This window comes from Nomascus leucogenys, chromosome 10 (assembly GCF_006542625.1).
Source record: "Nomascus leucogenys isolate Asia chromosome 10, Asia_NLE_v1, whole genome shotgun sequence".
NCBI classification, from domain to species: domain Eukaryota; kingdom Metazoa; phylum Chordata; class Mammalia; order Primates; family Hylobatidae; genus Nomascus; species Nomascus leucogenys.
Window position 1 is genome coordinate 97990967 of NC_044390.1, and position 22171 is coordinate 98013137.

General features: G+C 47.3%; 1 protein-coding gene and 1 pseudogene across 1 annotated transcript; one reads left to right on the top strand and one right to left on the bottom strand.

Annotated features, from left to right (window-relative positions):
- Window positions 1-2735: 2735 nt before the first annotated feature.
- Window positions 2736-2834, bottom strand: LOC115837104 (annotated as a pseudogene).
- Window positions 2835-5019: 2185 nt separating this feature from the next.
- RAN (RAN, member RAS oncogene family) lies at window positions 5020-10588 on the top strand. The gene is made up of 7 exons (XM_003276124.3): window positions 5020-5118; window positions 5609-5654; window positions 5862-5946; window positions 6029-6154; window positions 7461-7648; window positions 8527-8697; window positions 8797-10588. The coding sequence occupies exons 2-7, from the start codon at window positions 5619-5621 to the stop codon at window positions 8839-8841; spliced, it is 651 nt and encodes a 216-aa protein (XP_003276172.1). The 5' UTR covers window positions 5020-5118; window positions 5609-5618; the 3' UTR covers window positions 8842-10588.
- Window positions 10589-22171: the final 11583 nt, after the last annotated feature.

Sequence of the window (22171 nt, forward strand, 5' to 3'; positions counted from 1 at the left end):
TGGCAGAGGATGATCTGATTTTTTTTTTTTTTTTTTTTTTTTTGAGACGGAGTCTCGCTCTGTCACCCAAGCTGGAGTGCAGTGGCGCAATCTCGGCTCACTGGAAGCTCCACCTCCCGGGCTCACGCCATTCTCCTGCCTCAGCCTCCCGCGTAGCTAGGACTACAGGCGCCCACCACCATGCCTGGCTAATTTTTTGTATTTTTAGTGGAGACGGGGTTTCACCGTGTTAGCCAGGATGGTCTTGATCTCCTGACCTCGTGATCTGTCCGCCTCGGCCTCCCAAAGTGCTGGGATTACAGGCGTGAGCCACCACACCCGGCCTCTGATATGGTTTTAAAAGATCACTCTGGGTCACATGCAGTGGCTCACACCTGTTAACTCAATACTTTGAGAAGTTAAGGCAGGAAAATTGTTTGTGGCCAGAAGTTTGAGATAAGGCTGGGCAATGTAGCAAGACCCCATCTCTACAAAAAGGAAAAAAAATTGCTGGGTGTGGTGGTGCGTGCCTGTATTCCCAGCTACTCGGGGGGCTGAGGTGGGAGGATCATTTGACCCCAGGAGCTCAAGGTTGCAGTGAGTCATGATCTTGCCACTGCACTCCAACCCTGGTGACAGAGAAATACCCTGTCACTACAAAACAAACAAAATCCACCCTGTGCCTCCTGATCTGAGACACTAAGAAGGACACAACATTACTTTTGTGGTTTTCCTACCCAAACTGCATAACCTGTATCTAATCATGAGAAAGTATCAGAGAAATCCAAATGAAAGGACAATCTACAAAATAACTGGCCTCTAAAATCCTCTGCAAGGCCAGGCGCAGTGGCTCACGCCTGTAATCCCAGCACTTTAGGGGGCCCAGGTGGGTGGATCCCCTGAGGTCAGGAGTTTGAGACCAGCCTGGCTAACATGGTGAAAACCCATCTCTACAAAAAATACAAAAATTAGCCAGGTGTGGTAGCAGGCAACTGTAATCCCAGCTACGCAGGAGGCTGAAGCAGGAGAATCACTTGAACCCGGGAGGCAGAGGTTGCAGTGAGCTGAGATCGCACCACTGCACTCCAACCTGGGCGACAGAGCGAGACTCTGTCTTGGGGGAAAAAATACTCAGCCGGACGCGGTGGCTCATGCCTGTAATCCCAGCACTTTGGGAGGCTGAGGCGGGCAGATCATGAGGTCAAGAGATCGAGACCATCCTGACCAACATGGTACATGGTGAAACCCCGTCTCTACTAAAAATACAAAAATTAGGTGGGTATGGTGGCGTGCGCCTGCAGTCCCAGCTACTCAGGAGGCTGAAGCAGGAGAATCGCCAGAACTCGGGAGGCGGAGATTGCAGTGAGCCAAGATCATGCCACTGCACTCCAGCCTGGCAACAGAGCAAGACTCCGTCTCAAAAAAAAAAAAAAAAAAAAAAACTCTGCAAAAAGTGTCAAGGTCATGAAAGATAAAGAAAGGCTGAAGGACTTGCAGATGGAAAGAGACTTAAGGAGGCTGACAAGCAAACGTTCCATGCAATCCCGGACTGGATCCTAAACCAGACAAATGGCATTAGTGAGACAACTGACAGTTAAAGGTCGAGATTAGATAATCAAATTAGAGCAACGTTAACTGCCTGATTTTGGTAAGTGTACAGTGGTTATGTAACAGAATGTCCTTGGTTTTAAGAAATGCACATCAAAGGGCATCCTGTTTGCCACTTACCTCAATTCAGAGAAAAAAAGTCATATATATACACACACACCTAATTATGTCTTTATAAAATCACATATAGGCATATAGGCGAGATCAGCCGGGGCAACACAGTGAGACCTCATTGCTACAATAAAATAAATAAAAAATTAGCTGGGCCTGGTGGCACATGTCTGTAGTTCCAGCTACTCAGCAGGCTGAGGTGGGAGGATCACTTGAGCCCAGGAGTTCCAGGCTGCAGTAAGCTATGATTGGGCCACTACACTCCAGCCTGTGTGACAGAGACCCTGTCTCTAAAAAAAACCTAGAGACTAAGGAGGCCTGAGAAACAAGTTAAAAGTGTAACATGCAATCCTGGACTGGATTCTTGTAGGGGAAAAAATGCCAAAAGGTATAAACACTGATGTTCTCATCACCCAGAATTTTACAAATGGTTAATATATTGTCACCTTGCTTTGATTACCATTTTTTAAATTAATTTTCTTTCTTGTTTTTTTAGAGACATGGGTTTCGCCATGTTGCCCAGGCTGGTCCTAAACTCCTGGGCTCAAGTGATCCATCTGCCTCGGCCTCCCAAAGTGCTGGGATTACAGGTGTGAGTCACTGCACCCAGCCTGATTAGATGGAGTCTTGCTCTGTCCCCCAGGCTGGAGTGCAGTGGTGCGATCTCCACTCACTGCAAGCTCCGCCTGCCGGGTTCACGCCATTCTCCTGCCTCAGCCTCCCGAGTAGCTGGGACTACAGGCGCCCGCCACCACGCCCGGCTAATTTTTTGTATTTTTAGTAGAGACGGGGTTTCACCGTTTTAGCCAGGATGGTCTCGATCTCCTGACCTCGTGATCTGCCCACCTCAGCCTCCCAAAGTGCTGGGATTACAGGCGTGAGCCACTGCGCCCGGCCCTGATTACCATTTTTTAAAAAAAGAAATGGAACATTGCAGGTAAGGTTAAACTCTTCTATGACCTCTCTCCCCAGTTCCTGGGCGACAAGAGCGAGACTCTCTCCCCAGTTCCTGGGCGACAAGAGCGAGACTCTGTCTCAAAAAAAAAGAAAAGAAAAAAAATTGTCATCCTTGCGCGGGGGCCATGCTAATCTTCGTATCATTCCAATTTTGGTATACGTGCTGGCGAAGTGACCACTCGATTACCTATTCCAATATAATGAAACCCCGTTTCTACTAAAAATAAAAAAATAAAATAAAATAAATAGCTGAGTGTGGTGGCGCATGCCTGTAATCCCAGCTACTCAGCAAGCTGAGGCAGGAGAATCACTTGAATCTGGGAGGCAGAAGTTGCAGTGAGCCAAGATCGCACCACTGCACTCCAGCCTGAGTGACAGAGTGAGGCTCTGTCTCAAAAAAAAAAAAAAAAAAAAAAGAAATAGAACATTGCAGGTAAAGTTAAAGTCTTCTTTGACTCCTCTTCTCAGTTCCATCACACTCCTTTCTACCCTTTCTTAGAAGCAATAACCATCAGGATGTGGTATATAGATCCTTGCAGTCAATTTAAAAAAAACAAAATACATATATATCCAATAGCCAATCTGCTTTTGTTTTATGTGTATTTGTAAAAAACTTACATAAATAACATTATACTATATATACAATCCCTCTAGATAAAGTTTCATATAGTGTTAGGCTTTATGTATTAATTTTTGAAAACAGGGTCCTGCTGTGTCCCCCAGGCTGGAGTGCAATGGTGAGATCATTGCCCATTGCAGCCTGTAACTCCTGGATTTAAGGGATCCTCCTACCTCGGGCTCCCAAAGTGCTGGGATTACAGGTGGCCTAGACTTTATAAAGCTGTTATCACCTCTTTCTTCTTTTCTCAACACTATCCTTTTAACATCTCTCTAACCCTGTTGAAAGAGATGACCGTCATTCCTTTTAAATGTTACACAGCATTAAATGTTGTGCACATGCGTGAGGCATGAGTTTAACTCTGGGGCCTCTCCCTAGAAATGGAAATCCGGGGTCACAAGCAACGGGCATTTCCGTTTTACTGTTAGATTCTGCTCTCCCGCCAGCAGCGTCTGAGAGGTGCTTGGCGTTCCCCTGAGGGTTCTGGGGGAGCTCGGACTTGCGTTCCCAGCAGGCCGGTTCTCGCCTGCGTTGTGCCCCATTTGCGTCACTGGGGTTCCTAGCGGACTCGCCTGCAAGTGTGCTCAGGACTGCAGGGAGAACTTCTCGGTCACTGCGGCTCTTTCCCCATGGTGGACTCCTCTGAGGCGCCCGACGGTGCTGATTTGGGTCTTTGTCTGCATGTCGGCAGGGGTGCCCAGGAAGTCGGGTCCCTCTAGCTCAACCTTGTTTGGGCTCTTACAGCTTCAGGCCAACAGGGGGCTGGGAAGCTGAGCACTTACTCATTCCGTCCCCGTTGGTAACTAGGGCTGGAAGACGCGTCCAGACTGCAAACAATATTTCATCATTTTGTCTGTAGCATGCAGCGGCCAAGGCAGCCAACCTATGAAACGCTTTGAGAAGCGGGACGCTTTGGGAGGCCGAGGCGGGTGGATCCCGAGGCCAGCCTGGGAGACATAGTGAGATTGTCTCTCAAAAAAATTTTTAAAAAACTACCCCGGATGTGGTGCACGCCTGCAGTCCCAGCTACTCGGGAGGCTGGGGCGGGAGGATCGCTCGAGCCTGGGAGTTCGAGACCAGCCTGGGCAACATAGCGAGACTCCGTCTCTTAAAAAAAATAAGCAGCCGTTTTTCTGGGTGGGTGCATCCCTCTCTGGTTCCTCGCTCTCCAACTGGCCCTGGTCCTGGGGGCGTGAAGGCTACGATCTGGAGAGACGGGCTGACTCTGGAGGACGGGCCTAGAACCCATTCATTCATTCATTCGTTCTGCCACCCACCCGTCCTGCGCGCACGCCAGCGCCACCCTATGCCCCAGGACCTCAAGAACCCCCACCCCACGGGGCACAGACAAGGACAGGCTGGCCAGCGCCTGGAAGCCGCGTGCCTGACCGCGTCTGCCCGAGCGAGTACCGCCTCCCACCCGGGGAGGCAGCAGGGCCGCGACTGTCGGAACGCGCCCAACGTCTCCCGCCCAGGGGCGCGCCGACTCGCTTTCAGCGCATGCGCGCCCGGGAGCCCGCCCTGGGCGTCGGCGCACGTGGTCCCCCCACTGGCCGGCTTGCGTGCGCGCTCCCGGCTCGCCCTCCCACGCCGTCCACCGCGCCTCCCGCCCCACCCTAAGCGCAGCGCCCGCCGGAGCGGCCGACCCAACGGGGTTGCGTGCGTGCGCGCACGCGCGGGCCACGTGGGCGGGCGCCTCGCCGTTGCCCCGCCCCTTGCAACCCCGCCCCGCGCCTGCCCCGCCCCTTCTCGCGCGCCGGCGTCGGCTGCGTCTCCGGCGTTTGAATTGCGCTTCCGCCATCTTTCCAGCCTCAGTCGGACGGGCGCGGAGACGCTTCTGGAAGGTAGCGAGACCTGGTGGGCTGGGCTGGGCTGGGCTGGGCTGGGCCGGGCAGGGCCGGGCGGGGACAGGGGCAGGGGCGGCGGCGGCGGGATAGGGGCCGGAGCCGGGGCCAGGGCCGGGGCGGGCGGCGGGCCCAGGGGCAGCGGGCGGCTGTGAGTAGGTGGGTGGTGCGGGCCCGGCCGGGCCGGGGCAGGAGACGGGCGTGGGGTCGGCGCCAGCCCCCGCGAACCCCCGTTTCGTCCTCCGCTCGCATCCCCGTCCCGGTCCCAGTCCCGTTCCCTTCCCGACACCTCCGTCCGCCGTTCTCCGGGCCCCGCCGTCCCGGATGCCGGCCCCGCCCGCTGCCTTCCCGCTCCCAGGCCCGGCCGCCATGGCGCCGCGGGCGAGAGGCCTTTGTGGGGCGGGCACGTGGGGCGCTGGGGGCGCGGGAGCGGGGCCGCCATGGGCTGCGGGGCCGCGCGAGCGCTCGCCTCCGTCCTCTGCCTCCGCAGGAACGCCGCGATGGCTGCGCAGGGAGAGCCCCAGGTCCAGTTCAAAGTAGGTAACCCTGCGGGGCGGGAGGCGGCCGAGCCCGACCGCGTGCGACTCGCGGGTCCCTCCTCCCGGGGCCCACGATGGCTGTAATGGGGCCCCGCATCCACATTCTTTGTTTTAAGTGAGCCTGTGGTGGTTAAAGTTCCGTGACTCTGGGATCTTTAGAGGTGAAGTGTTTAGGGTTTACTTCCAAAATATGTTCTCCAACAGCTTGTATTGGTTGGTGATGGTGGTACTGGAAAAACGACCTTCGTGAAACGTCATTTGACTGGTGAATTTGAGAAGAAATATGTAGGTATGTGCTGGAAAACTTTGCTTGTGGAAATATGTGAGAAATCGGTAAATTTATCTACTCAATCGCATCGTTTCCGTTTCAGCCACCTTGGGTGTTGAGGTTCATCCCTTAGTGTTCCACACCAACAGAGGACCTATTAAGTTCAATGTATGGGACACAGCCGGCCAGGAAAAATTCGGTGGACTGAGAGATGGCTATTATATCCAAGGTAGGCATTTGTAACTTGCTGAACAGTTTTTGAGAGGTTTTGTGTACTTCAGTCTTAAAGGTTATAGAAAATCAGGTCTGTTCCAACCAATAGTGTCATTTTTGGGTTAAAAAAAGACGTGGACTTCAGGGAGTTGACCACCATTTTGGTGGCAAAGAAAATTTTATTAAAAGTTGTGTCATTTGCATGCTGTGTCATGCTAGGCATGGTTTAGAAAAAACTATGACTTACAAGTCATATTTAACACAATAATAGGCTGTTAACAGCAGTTTCACTATTTGAAAACTTAGGCTCATTTATGTATTTTGGTGTGGTGATCAATGAATGTTTCTACTGTATGAAAACAATGAACACCAGATAGTAGACCAGAAGAGATAGGAGATCTTAACAAGTGTTGTAGGAGACTAGCTGATTTCTTGTTAAATTGTTTGTGCTAAGTTGTGCAGAGTATTTTTCTCTAATAGTTTGATTTGAAAATTGCAAAGAAAATGTTCATTGTACCAAAAAGAGGAATAAAGAAAATACTCATCTCTCTTGGAACTTCATGTTGCTGATAACATATTATCTGGAATCATTCCATGCCTTTTGCTTTCCTTGAGCATGTACAAATAAACACAAGAATTTCCCCCAAAAGAATCATTTAACCAAAAAGTTGTGGTTTCTTGCCTTACTAACTGTGCCGTAGTTATTCCTGCAGGTGAATATAGAGACTTTATCTGGGTTATTTATTTATTTAATTTTTTTTTGATACAGGGTTTCGCTCTGTTGCCCAACCTGGAGTGCAGCTTCCGCCTCCTAAGCTCAAGCCATCCTCTCACCTCAGCCTCCTGAGTAGTTGGGACTACAGGCACGTGCCACTATGCCTGACTAATTTTTGTATTTTTTTGTAGAGATGGGGATTCACCATGTTGCCCATGCTGGTCTGGAACTCATGAGCTCAGGTGATCCACCCACCTCAGCCTCTCAAAGTGCTGGGATTACAGGCGTGGGCCCTATCTCAGAATATGAAAGCTTGGTTATCCAGAATCTCAGTTAGTATTAATTACTTCAGATACTTTTTTGGGATGAGGGGAGTATTAATGGTGAAGTATATCAGGGAGATTTGACAGGGTCAGCTCATCTCTCTTGGGAGGAATCGTGTATTAACATTTTTAGAATTGACAGAGACCTTGAAAGTGAGGGGAGATAGACAGGTGAGTCGGTGAGGTCTAAGACTATAACTAGTTGAATCCTAGTCTGTGGTTCTTAGCATTCTTCACTTGTGCAGTAAACTGAGTGTTCTGATTACCACAAATGTTTCTTTCAGCCCAGTGTGCCATCATAATGTTTGATGTAACATCGAGAGTTACTTACAAGAATGTGCCTAACTGGCATAGAGATCTGGTACGAGTGTGTGAAAACATCCCCATTGTGTTGTGTGGCAACAAAGTGGATATTAAAGACAGGAAAGTGAAGGCGAAATCCATTGTCTTCCACCGAAAGAAGAATCTTCAGGTGTGTAAAATTAAAACTTCCTGAGTTATTTCTCTTAGCGGAGATTATATGTAAGACCATGAAATTAACCAGTGTCTATTATATATGGAAATGATTTTTTTTTTCCTCAAGACGGAGTCTTCCTCTGTCCCCCATGCTGGAGTGCAGTGTCGCAATCTTGGCTCACTGCGACCTCTGCTTCCTGGGTTCAAGCAGTTCTCTCCTGTCTCACCTCCCCTAGTAGCTGGATTACAGGCGTGTACCACCACACCTGGCTAATTTTTGTACTTTTTTTAGTAAAGACGGGGTTTCACCATGTTGGTCAGGCTGATCTCCAACTCCTGACCTCAAGTGATCCACTGGCCTCGGCCTCCTAAAGGGCTGGGATTACAGGCGTGAGCCACTGTGCCTGGCCGGAAATAATTTTGTCTTTTTTATACTATTGTTGTGAAAGAATGATAGAGATGGGGTTTCACTGTTGGCCGGGTTGGTCAACTGAAATGTGTATTTATATGTTCTTTGTTGTTCAAGACAGGGTCTTGCCCTGTTGCCCAGACAGGAGTGCAGTGGCATGAACATAACTCACTGCAGCCCTGAACTCCTAGGCTCAAGCAGTGCTCCCACCTCAGCCTTCTGAGTAGCTGGGATCCCAGGCACTCAACACCATGCCCACCTAATTTGTTTTTTTGTAGAGATGGGGTCTTGCTCTGTTGCCCAGGCCTGATCGTGTACTGTTGACCTCAGGCAATCCCACCTCAGCCCCCAAAAGTGCTGGGATTTCAGGCCTGAGCCACCATGCCTTGCCAAGAGTCTTAACATTTTCTTATGTTGCAATGTCCTAGAAAAATCGTTATCTTAATAATGAATTTTAAAAATAATTTTACTTTTCTTTTAAACAGTACTACGACATTTCTGCCAAAAGTAACTACAACTTTGAAAAGCCTTTCCTCTGGCTTGCCAGGAAGCTCATTGGAGACCCTAACTTGGAATTTGTTGCCATGCCTGCTCTCGCCCCACCGGAAGTTGTCATGGACCCAGCTTTGGCAGCACAGTATGAGCACGACTTAGAGGTATTGTGGCCACTTTGCTGTTCAGGTTGTTCTGTTTGGCTTGTTTATTCCTGGCAGTTTTGATCTGGAGTGTTCACATTTTTTCATCTCTTCGTCTAGGTTGCTCAGACAACTGCTCTCCCGGACGAGGATGATGACCTGTGAGAATGAAGCTGGAGCCCAGCGTCAGAAGTCTAGTTTTATAGGCAGCTGTCCTGTGATGTCAGCGGTGCAGCGTGTGTGCCACCTCATTATTATCTAGCTAAGCGGAACATGTGCTTCATCTGTGGGATGCTGAAGGAGATGAGTGGGCTTCGGAGTGAATGTGGCAGTTTAAAAAATACCTTCATTGTTTGGACCTGCATATTTAGCTGTTTTGGAACGCAGTTGATTCCTTGAGTTTCAAATATAAGACTGCTACAGTCACATCACAATATTCAGTGGTGAAATCTTGTTTGTTACTGTCATTCCCATTCCTTTTCGTTTAGAATCAGAATAAAGTTGTATTTCAAATATCTAAGCAAGTGAACTCATCCCTTGTTTATAAATAGCATTTGGAAACCACTAAAGTAGGGAAGTTTTATGCCATGTTAATATTTGAATTGTCTTGCTTTTATCACTTAATTTGAAATCTATTGGGTTAATTTCTTCCTATGTTTATTTTTGTACATTTGAGCCATGTCACACAAACTGATGATGACAGGTCAGCAGTATTCTATTTGGTTAGAAGGGTTACATGGTGTAAATATTAGTGCAGTTAAACTAAAGCAGTGTTTGCTCCGCCTTCATTGGCTAGGTAGGGTCACCTAGGGAAGCACTTGCTCAAAATTTGTGACCTGTCAGAATAAAAATAATGTGGTTTGTACATATCAAATAGATATTTTAAGGGTAATATTTTTTTTTATGGCGAAAGTAATCATGTTTTAATGTAGAACTTCAAACAGGATGGAACATCAGTGGATGGCAGGAGGTTGGGAATTCTTGCTGTTAAAAATAAGTACAAATTTTGCACTTTTTTGTTTGAATGTTAGACGCTTAAAGTGTGAAGTTGATATGCAAGGAAAATGGTCCATGTTTACCCAGTTTTCAGGTACTCCCAGACTTCAAAGATGTCTTGAACATTAAGTTCCTAAGCAGTACACACTACACCATTTGGTTTTTTTTTCTCCCCCCCGGAGGATTTTTTTTGTAGGGCAGCACAGCAGAGCAGGACACAGATGAAATACTAGGAATATGCACAGTGGGGCAGTGTGGGGGCTTCTCAGTAATGGAGAACAGTTGGTGAAACCTTTTTTTTTCTAAACTAAGCATTTAATTTATATATTTTCCACATTTAAAAATGAATTAGGTCTATTAGGATAATTAGGAGTTTGATCCCATCAACACTATTCTTGTAGCAGTTAGGAATCTTAAGAGCTATTTTTTTCTCATACAATTACAACTATAGTCCTGCTTACTAGTTTTCTTTAGATGTCTGATTATCTTGAGATGATTGCTTACCTTAAAAGGTATAGAAAGGATCACTTAAATATATGGAAAATGAAATAAGGGTGAAGCTGAATAAAGTTCTACTTACTGTATTAACTGGCAACAGTTTAGTTTCTTAAGATCTGAATTGCTGTGTATGTTACGCTGTATTCAGAACCAGTTTCTAACCAGCCTGTGAGATGGGAAGTTTTTTTCCCATAATTGGGATGAAACCTTTCATTCAGATATTTTGAATTGAAGGTGTATGTGTTGTTTGTAACCTTGTGGAGATTGCAAGTGGTGTTGACATTCTGGATCTTCTATGTAACAGTTGAAATTTGGAAGTGACGTCACTTACCTGTCTAACGTGGTGTGGGAGAGAATTTACAAGTCCTTTATTGAAAGAATAATTGTTGCAAAATATATTGCTTCTACTTTGCCTGGATTTTTTGAATCATCTCTAGTATTTGCTTTAGGAAATATTGAATAGTTAGCAGAGATTATTATCTCTTGGTGGGGGGTGGGGCGGGGAAGGGGTCAGTTCTCTCCAGGTTGTACAAATGGGAAAAGTCTGCTCTCCGTTTTTTGAAATCTCGTGTCTAATGGAAGCCTTGAAAGCTTTATACGAAGTTACTGCAAACTAGTAATAGCTTATTAGAGCAAAGTCATTAAGAAAAAGCATAGTTAATGCATAGGTCTTGTGTGGATATAATGTGAAACACTGGTAAATTAGTAGTTTCAATTTACGTGAGAGCCAGGTTTAAAAAAAAAAAATGGTTTTTTTTTTTTTAAATTGTATCAATCATAAAATGTCTGGAAAAGATGAGACTCCAAAATAGCCTCCAAAGAGGACTGGTTTCCTGGCTAACTGTTCACCTGAAGGAACTCAAGTACAGCGAATTTCTGGTTTCTTTTGCAAAAACAGATCAGAAACACAAAAGATTACCTGCTGAGCAAATGGGGTGAGGGTTGGATTCAGCTTTTCATGCCAGCAAACTGACGGACATCGTCTATGATGTCTTCTGCCACACTGGGGCTATACAGGGCTATCCTGCCCAGCAGGATAACATGAGACTAAGCTCTCCCTGTGCGAGGCAGACCCTGTACTAGGACAGCACCCATCCTAACTCCTTGCAGCACCTTTTAACCCTTGAAGCCGAGGGTATGGTGGGGAGAAACCGCAGCTAACCATGGAAACCTTATCTTTAGTTAAGGGGTCAGAGTCCTATTCAAAAAACGTGATGCATCTCCCCTGCTCCACATTTCCTACAAGGTCCTGCAGGCTCTGGTCACACGTGCATCCTGAGATCACCTGTGTGCATGCTGCTTTCCAGAACTCCCCCTTCCCTCTCCTGAAGTCAGTCCTACCAGTTAATGCTTTAGCTCCTTTAGAGTTCACTCTGGTTTTTACCTTGAGTCAGATGTCCGACTACAGACATCACAAGATTGCCCTCAGCCCTAGTCAGCATGGCAAATTTGCGATTGCGACTTTCCCTTCCTAGTCTAATTGCCACAAGGGCAAGGGCCATGTCGCTGCTCTCTCATGTCCCTGGTGTTTATTAAATGTTATATGGGCACCGAGGAACAGAGAACTTGGGGGTTAGAGAGAGGGTGGGATTGATGGAGGTGGGTGGAGAGGAGCTGGGAGAACTTTATACACCATTCGGTCTGACTATTCTGAAGTCATGCTGGTATTTCCTTCCTGAGGTTTGTAGCCTACACTATCTTTTTAATTTTATTTATTTATTTATTTAATTTTATTTTTTTTAGAGTCTCGCTCTATCTCCCAGGCTGGAGTGCAGTGGTGCCGTCTCGGCTCACTGCAACCTCTGCCTCCCGGGTTCACGCGGTTCTCATGCCTCAGCCTCCCGGGTAGCTGGGACAGGCATGCGTGTACGCTGTCTTTTATCCATTTATTCTGGCTTGTTTCTTTGGTGTACAGGAGTAGAGAGAGCCAGTGTGGACAGTCGGGAAGCTTGCGGGTTGGAACTCAGTTAAAATGGTGCCGTCAGCAGGTGTTGGGGCTGTGATGCTTGAAGTTTAGTCACAGGCATTGGAAGAGGCACCTTGGATTTAGTTGGTTTTCTGTTCCCTGCCTTGAAGAAGCAAAATAGAAACCATTCCGTATACCTCGGTTTTTGGTAATGTGGACAGTTGAGTCCTTCTGTCAAGTCAGCTGTGCTCAGAGATAGACTGTGCGGTGCTGCAGTGGCTTTGCTCATGAAGCCTTCGCCTGGGGAGACAGGGAGTCGGGTTCCTGGGATGAGGCTGAGCGCCGCAGTGAGTGCGAGGACGGACAGCTGAGGCTCTGGGAGCATCGCAGGGGCCTGGTCTGAGGCCTGAGAAGGAGGGCTGTGGAGTCCAGGAAAGACCCTAAGGGGAAGCACCCCTGGAGAGCAGGAGGGAAGGTGGGGTGCGCAGGTGGAGGCTCTCAACCAGATGTGTGGGTTTTTTATAAGCCGCTTTACAGGTGTGGTATTTAGAACACAGTGGGAAGCCACAGAAGGCTCAAGCGTCATAAGATTTTGACAACAGAAGTGGGTGCCCAGGGTCCAGGGCACCCAGCCTTGCCCCCGCCAAGCCTGTGCTCCAGGAAAGGGAGGGTCGCACCGTGGCCACCACAAAGCCTCGTCGTCCAACCCCTCAGCAGACTCATCCCTTGCGTGAGTGCCACTGCGAATGCCAGGCGCGGGCCCCACCCACGCAGGTGGGCTTCTTAACGAGGCAGGAGAAAAGGATTCGGGGCTTCTCCAGTAGTCAGTAAGCGTGAGGTGTGAGCTGCGGTGCCTAAAGCCACCAATACCTGCGGTCAACGTCAGTTTCCAGTGACAAAACCATGGGTCAGGCAGGTGGCAAGTGGCTGTGACAAGGTAGCACTGTGACCGCCCCCCAGGCATGAAGGACGGGAACCGAATTGCCGGGAATAGCAGCAGAAAGCCGGGCAGGGGGAGCCCGGGGGGCAGAGCTGCAGGTCTTGGGGAGAAGCGTTTGCTTCTTGCTTCCTCCCTCCTCTGATGTCTGACCTCCTTTTCCCCCACCCAGGGAAGAAGTCGTACATGCTGGGTATTGACAGTGTGGGGATTGGAAGAGTTAAAACAGACACAGTCGGCACAGTTCCCCCACTAGAGGTAACTTGTCGACATTTTGTCATCTATCCTTTCAAATGTTTTCTAAAAAGAGAGGATTATACTATCATGCAGTTTCCTAACCATTTTTCACTTTGTGTGACGGGCTTTTCTATGTCAGTGAGTTTTACAGCACTGTTCATAATTACCTAGTGATCCAGAGCGCAGCCAGGCCGTCATTTAGTGTGACAGCCTCTGTGGTTCCTGTCAGATCGCGTTGCTGTCTAGTCCCGCTCCTCTGCATGCCGCGTAGCGGAGTGGGTTTAACTCTTGCAGGGAAGTTTATTTCCAGATGTGTAGACCATCCGTGGTCTTTTTCTTCCACGTGCTTCTCAGGCTGTTGTGTTTGTTACTTTTTTTTTTTCTCTTTTGAGTCAGAGTCACACTCTGTCACCCAGGCTGGAGTGCAGTGGTGGGATCTCAGCTCACTGCAGCCTCAACCTCCCAGCCTCAAGCAATCCTCCCACCTCAGCCTCTGGAATAGCTGGGACTACAGGTGTGTGCCACCACACCCAGCTAATTTTAAATTTTTTTTGTAGAGACGGGGTTTCACCATGTTGCCCATGCTTTGGTCTTGAACTCCTGGGCTCAAGCAATCCTCCCGCCTCGGCCTCCCAAAGTGCTGGGATTACAGGCGTGAGCCACTGTGCTGGCCATATGTTTGTTACTTTAAACTTCTGAGGGTGTGTCCTGCTTTATAAACTCCTAATAGATGGAAAACCAAACTTACTTTTAAAGTAAACTCTGTGTGTGTGTGTGTGTGTGTGTGTGTGTGTGTGTGTGTGTCTGTGTGTGTGTCTTTGTGCATGTGTCTTTGTGTATCTGTCTCTGTGTGTGTTTCTGTGTGTGTCTGTGTCTGGGTGTGTGTGTCTGTGTCTCTGGGTATGTCTGTGTGTATGTGTCTCTGAGTGTGTGTGTGAATGTGTGTGTCTCTGGTGTGTGTGTGTGTGTCTGTGCGTGTGTGTGTGTCTCTGTGCGTGTCTGTGTGTGTGTGTTTGTTGATTTTTGCCATGTGAGCTTCCACTTTGCATCCCCAGCATTGGACATGGGGAAGAGGCAGAAGTCCTAACACATACTGAATTACACACATTTTATTACATGGTTCCCTTCATGTGATTTATTCTATAAATTCACATTTATGGCCATGCCCAGTGGCTCACGCCTGTAATCCCAGCACTTTGGGAGGCTGAGGCAGGAGGATTACTTAAACCCAGGAGTTTGAGACCAGCCTGGCAACATAGTGAGACCCCATCTCTAATTTTTTAGAAGTAAAAAATATATTTTTTTATTTAAAAAATTCACATTTAATTTTTCAGAGATGTGCAAGGTCAGTGTATGCTCTTACCCCTTCTCACATATTCATATTCTGTGATGCTCCAATTTGGAGCTCAGAAAATATTGATTGACGATGTTGGATTTGGACTTATAAGAACAGGCCGGGCGTGGTGGCTCACGCCTGTAATCCCAGCACTTTGGGAGGCCAAGGCAGGTGGATCACAAGGTCAGGAGATGGAGACCATCCTGGCTAACACAGTGAAACCCCGTCTCTACTAAAAACACAAAAAATTAGCCGGGCGTGGTGGCGGGCGCCTGTAATCCCAGCTACTCGGGAGGCTGAGGCAGGAGAATGGCGTGAACCCCGGGGGGCGGAGCCTGCAGTGAGCCGAGATCGCGCCACGCGCCACTGCACTCCAGCCTGGGCGACAGCGAGACTCTGTCTCAAAAAAAAAAAAAAAAAAAAAAAAAAAAAAAAAAAATCTGGGGAAAAATAGTGTTAACCAAAGGATAATGTCATAATAGGAGGAAACTGAAAGCTTAAATTGCAAAAATAAAAAGCACATAATGGTCCAGATCCCAGGAGGCCCAAATGTGAGAATACATTAGAGATCAATCGATTAGAGATGGGGTCTCACTCTGTTGTCCAGGCTGGAGAGCCATGGTGTCGTGATCACAGCTCACTGCAGCCTCGACCTCCTGGGCTCAAGCCATCCTCCAGCCTCCCGAGTAGCTGGGACTACAGGTGTGCACTGGCACACCTGTCGTTCTTGCTTTCCTTTTTATACAGATTTCTCACCTCTAGGTACTCCTGTGAATGCCTCCTCCGTCTGTGGATCTGCGTGGTCTCCATCACTGATGTCACCTCTAGGTACTCCCGAGAGCGCCTCCTCCGTCACTGTGGATCCACGTGGTCTCCATCACTGATCTCACCTCTAGGTACTCCCGAGAGCGCCTCCTCCGTCACTGTGGATCTGCGTGGTCTCCATCACTGAGATGTGTCACGTCATTTCTGTCTTCCTGTTGTGCGTTCCTTTGGCTGCAGTGTAGAAACTGCATAAATCCACTGCCTTTCACCCCCGCGAATATCTTCCTAGGGCCACCGTAATAAATTACTACACACTGGGGGGCTTAGAACAATTTTATTCCTCAGCCTCCTGGAGGCCACACGTCTGAAATCAAGGTGTCAGCAGGGCGGTGCTCCCTGTGAAGGATCCAGCGAGAACCTGTTCCACGGTGTTCTCTTAGGTCCTGGTGTTGCCGACCGCCCTTGCTGACCCTCGGCTGACAGACACATCACTCCCATCTCTGCCTCCATCATCACAGGGCCCTCTCCGTATGTTGTGTGTCTGTCTCTGTGTCGCCTCTCCTAATAAGAACACCAGGAATACCCACCCACATGCCAGCACGGTGCTCCATGCCTGTAATCCCAGCTCTCTGGGAGGCCAAGGCAGGCAGATCACTCGAAGCCAGAAGTCTGAGACCAGCCTAGGCAAACTGGCAACACCTCCTGTCTACAAAAAACAAAAAAATTAGCCAGGTGTGGTGACCTGCACCTGTAGTCCCAGCTACTCAGGAGGCTGAGGTGGGAGGATCACTTGAGCCCTGGAGGTCGAGGCTTCAGTGAGCCATGATTGCACCACTGCACTCCTGCCTGGGTGACAAAGCAAGACCTTGTCTCAAACAAAACAAAACAAAAAAACTGAACCACACTACTCCAGTATGGCCTCATCTTAACCAATTACATCTACAATGACCCTCTTTCCAAATAAAGTCACATTTTGAGATTAAAGGGGTTTGGATGTGAACATGTCCTTTTGGGGGACACAGTTGAACCTACAGTTGTGGTGAGTGAGTGTCTCCAGGCTTTTGATCTCCAGAAGCGTGTTACTACATTCTCCTTTCCGTTTTGTGTTATACATGTGCAAGAGTTTCTCTTGGCTGGACACACACACCCATACACAGAATTGAATGGCTGGATCAAAAAGACATTTACAACACATGCTCACCAAAGGAATGTTACAAAATGTTCCCCAGTTTGTAACGTCTCTTTTCACTTAAAGTCTTCCTGATTCACAAAAGTTGTTAATTTTAATATGTTTCAACTTATTGGTACTTCTTTTAGTTCACATTTCTATGTTTAAAATATCCTTTTCTATCCCATAGTTGAAAAGATATTCACTTAAATTTTTATTTTTTTTGAGGTGGAGTTTTGCTCTGTTGCCAGGCTGGAGTGCAATGGCCCGATCTCTGCTCACCACAACCTCCGCCTCCCAGGTTCAAGCGATTCTCCTGCCTCAGCCTCCCGAGTAGCTGGGATTACAGGCATGCGCCACCACTCCCGGCTAGTTTTTGTAATTTTAGTAGAGACAGGGTTTCTTCATGTTGGTCAGGCTGGTCTCAAACTCCCAACCTCAGGTGATCCGCCCACCTTGGCCTCCCAAAGTGCTGGGATTACAGGCGTGAGCCACCGCACCCAGCCTTTCACTTACATTTTATACTAGGAATTTTTAAGTTTTGTTTTTGACAGATGAACCTTGATCCATCAGGAGTTGCTTTTTGCATATGTGTAAGATAGGGATTTTCTTTTTCTTTTCTTTTTTTGTTTGAGACAGAATTTCACTCTCACCCAGGCTGGAGTGCAGTGTCGTGATCAAGGCTCACTACAGCCTTGCCCCTGCAGTGTCAAGCAATCTTCCTGCCTCAGTCTCCCAAGTAGCTGGGACTACAGGTGTGCACCACCATGCCTGGCTAATTTTTTTTTTTTTGGTACAGGTGGGGTTTCACCATGTTGTCAGGCTGGGCTCAAGTGATCTGCTCACCCCAGCCTCCCAAAGTACTGGGATTACAGGTGTGAGCCACCATGCCCAGCTGTAGATATGGGTTTGATTTTGTCTTTTTTTTGTGGATGACCAGTTTTTCCAGTTCCAGCTAATGAATGGTTCCTTCTCCTGTGCTGATCTGACATGCCATCCATCCCACGGTCACATCCATAATATGACTGTTGCTGGCCTCCCTGTTCTCTTCCATTGGTCAGCATGCCTTTTCCTGGGCCAGTATCCACTGTCTTAATTCATTACTATAGGCTGGGCTCAGTGGCTCACGCCTGTAATCCCAGCACTTTGGGAGGCCAAGGTAGGTGGATCACTTGAGGTCAGGAGTTTGAGACCAGCCTGGCCAACGTGGTGAAACCCTGTCTCTACTAAAAATACAAAAACAAGCCGGGCATGGTGGCACATGCCTGTAATCCCAGCTACTTGGGAGGCTGAGGCAGAAGAATCACTTGAACCCGGGAGACGGAGGTTGCAGTGAGCCAAGACTATGCCATTGCTCTCCAGGCTGGGCAACAAGAAAGAAACTGTCTCAAAAAAAAAATTTACTATACTTTGATAAGTACTTATATTTGATAAACCAAGTCCTATCTCTCTGTTCTTAAGAAGAGTTTGGCTATGTTCAATGCTTCCATGAAAATTCCACAAAAATCACTGGGAATTTTGATTGAAATCACACTGAATATACAGCTATTTTTGGGAAGTTGACATATTTCCTAGGATGAATTTTGAGGAGCCAGATTGCAGGTCAAAGACTGTATGAATACAGGGACTTTGGACAGACATCGTCCAGTTGCTTTTCACTGGCTATACTAAGCTACGTATGGGCAGGAACTTGGCCGGCTCACCTTTATGTCTTGAGCTTCTAGCTCAGTGCCTGAAACACTTATCAAACCAGCAATGTCTCTTATGCCAGCTGCACCCCAACTTCTCCAGTATAATTTTGTTTTACTTTTTATTTTTATTTTTATTTTTTTTGAGATAGAGTCTCACTCTGTCACCCAGGCTGGAGTGCAGTGGCACGATCTCAGCTCACTACAACCTCCACCTCCCAGGTTCAAGCGATTCTCCTGCCTCAGCCTCCTGAATAGCTGGGACTACAGGTGTGCGCCACCATGCCCAGCTAATTTTTCTATTTTTAGTAGAGACGGGTTTCACTCTGTTGGTCAGGCTGGTCTCAAACTCCTGACCTCAGGTGATCCTCCCACCTTGACCTCCCAAAATGCTGGGATTACAGGCATGAGCCACTGCACCCGGCCTCTAGTAGAATTTTGAAATGTGTAGCTACTTTTTATCATGACTATCTCTAAACATAACCGGAAGAAAACAGCACCTTCTATTGGAATGGTGAAAATTCAGGACACGGACAACACCAAATGCTGGCGAGGTTGTGGAGCCACAGGAACGCTCCTTCATCGCTGGTGGGAATGCAGATGGTGCAGCCACTTTGGAAGACAGTTTGGCAGTGTCTTACAAAACTGAATAGTATCTTACCATATGATTCCTCCATCCTGTTCCTTGGTATTTACCCAAATGAGCTGAAAGCTTAGGTCCTCACAAAACCTCCACCTGGATGTTTATAGCTGCTTTCTTCATAAATGCCAAAGCTTGGAAGCACCCAAGATGTCCTCCAGCAGGTGAAAGAATAAGCTGTGGTGCATCCAGAAATGGAACATTATTCAGCACTGAAAAGAACTGAGCCATCAAGCCATGGAAAGACATGGGAGAAAAATGCACTTTACCTGAAAAGGCCACAATACCAACTATATGACATTCCAGAAAAGCCAAACCACGGAGACACTAAAAAGATCAGTAGTGACGGTGCGGGTAGGATGAGTGGGTGTCATGCCGAGGGTTTTTAGGGCAGTGTATAACATGATCACAGGGATACATGTCATTTCACATTTGTCAAAACCCACGAAATGTGCACCACCGGACTGAACCCCAGTGTGAACTGTGGGCGATAATGGTGTGTCACTGTAGGTTCATCCATTGTAACAAATGGACCACTCTAGGGGGATGCTGATATGGGGGAGGCTGTGCATATGTGGGGGGTAGGGTGTGTGCTAGAATTCTCTATACTTTGCACCCAATTTTGCTGTGAACCTAAAACTGCTCTAAAAAAGTCTATTTAAAGTGACTTACAAAACTTGTTTTATTGAGGTCAGGTTAAAGCCATCTCAGCAACAAGTAATGGAGTTGCCAGTCTCCAAAATAAGCCACGTGGGTGGAGAGCAAATCGTTAATAACTTCAGCATTTCTATGCATAGAACCAGGGAAGTAATGTCTTTAAATACATCTGCATCCTGAACTATCTGCCGCTAATTTAGGCACATTGACTACTGAACTATAATAGAAGCCTCTGCAGCCTTTATTCTGAGTTTACTGATCCTATTTATAGCAGAGCATCAGAAAAAAAATGTAGTACTATCTGCTGTACTAGGTGACTGTGGCAGTGATGTGTGTCTGATGTAACAGGTGACCATGATGGTGATGGTGACCATGACAGTGATGTGTGTCTGGTGTAATAGGTGACCATGATGGTGATGGGTGACCATGACAGGGATGTGTGTCTGGTGTAATAGGTGACCATGATGGTGATGGTGACCATGACAGTGATGTGTGTCTGATGTAATAGGTGACCATGATGGTGATGGGTGACTGTGGCAGTGATGTGTGTCTGATGTAATAGGTGACCATGATGGTGATGGGTGACCGTGACAGTGATGTGTGTCTGGTGTAATAGGTGACCATGATGGTGATGGGTGACTGTGGCAGTGATGTGTGTCTGATGTAACAGGTGACCATGATGGTGATGGTGACCATGACAGGGATGTGTGTCTGGTGTAATAGGTGACCATGATGGTGATGGGTGACCATGACAGGGATGTGTGTCTGATGTAATAGGTGACCATGATGGTGATGGGTGACCGTGACAGTGATGTGTGTCTGATGTAATAGGTGACCATGATGGTGATGGGTGGCCGTGGCAGTGATGTGTGTCTGATGTAATAGGTGACCATGATGGTGATGGGTGACCATGACAGGGATGTGTGTCTGATGTAATAGGTGACCATGATGGTGATGGTGACCATGACAGGGATGTGTGTCTGATGTAATAGGTGACCATGATGGTGATGGGTGACCATGACAGGGATGTGTGTCTGCTGTAATAGGTGACCATGATGGTGATGGGTGACCATGACAGTGATGTGTGTCTGATGTAATAGGTGACCATGATGGTGATGGTGACCGTGACAGTGATGTGTGTCTGATGTAATAGGTGACCATGATGGTGATGGGTGACCATGACAGGGATGTGTGTCTGGTGTAATAGGTGACCATGATGGTGATGGTGACCATGGCAGTGATGTGTGTCTGGTGTAATAGGTGACCATGATGGTGATGGGTGCCATGACAGGGATGTGTGTCTGATGTAATAGGTGACCATGATGGTGATGGGTGACCATGACAGGGATGTGTGTCTGGTGTAATAGGTGACCATGATGGTGATGGTGACCGTGGCAGTGATGTGTGTCTGGTGTAATAGGTGACCATGATGGTGATGGTGACTGTGACAGGGATGTGTGTCTGGTGTAATAGGTGACCATGATGGTGATGGGTGACCGTGACAGGGATGTGTGTCTGGTGTAATAGGTGATCATGATAGTGATAGATGATCATGATAGTGATGTGTGTCTGGTGTAATAGTCGACCGTGATGGGTAGGTGATGGTGACAGTGATGTGGTCTGGTTTAATAGGTGACCGTGATGGTGATAGGTGACCGTGACAATGACGTATGTCTGATGTAATAGTTGACCGTGATGGTTACAGGAGAAAGTTGTACTGTCTGTTTCCATGGGAACATCTGTAGAGCATGTTTAGCTAATGTTTCTCTTAATGCACATTGGAACCACACCACGCTGTTTTCCCTGCCCCCACATGACGGCACAGTGCCCGGCACACATGACTTACTCAATAAAACATTGAATTTTTTAAAAAATTAAGCATTTTAAGTGTACGATCCAGTGATGTTTAGTGCAGCCACAGTGCTGTGCGAACACAACTATCTAATTCCAGGACATTTGCTTCGCCCCCAAAGGAAACTCCATACTCATTGGTAATCACTCCTGTGGCCCCCTTTCTTCTGCCCCTGGCAACCATGAATCTGCTTTCTGTTTTTATGGACTGGCTTATTCTAGACATTTCATAGAAATGGATTCTTGCAATGTGTGGCCTTTTGTGTCTGGCTCCTTTCATCAGCATCATGTTTTCAAGGTTCATTCACGTTGTAGATGAATCAGTACTTCATTTCTTTTTTTATTTTTAATTTTTTTTATTTTTAATTTTTTGCAGACAGGGGTCTCGCTGTGTTGCCTGATGAACTCCTGGCCTCAAGCAGTCCTCCCACCTTGGCCTCGCCAAGTGCTGGGATTATGGATGTGAGCCACTGCACACTTTTTTAATTTTTAATTTTTTTTTGTAACCAGGAGGTGAAACAATTTTATTTCACAGTTGTCTTTAAAACTACATAGATACCTTTTCTTCATATACAAACATTAGTACAGATACCTATACTTTTTAGAAAATGATTATACAGACACTCTCAAAGAAAAATGTATTCTGTGATACGGTTTCAGTGAGGTTGCTTGAAAAAACCCACATCTGGACTGATTCCTAAAACATAGCATTCCACCACTCTGCAACTTTTGGTTCAAAGTACAGATTATTGTCATCAGTGTGTGGTGCCTGCTTTCTAAAATATTTGATAATACATACATAGGTTGGCTTATCAC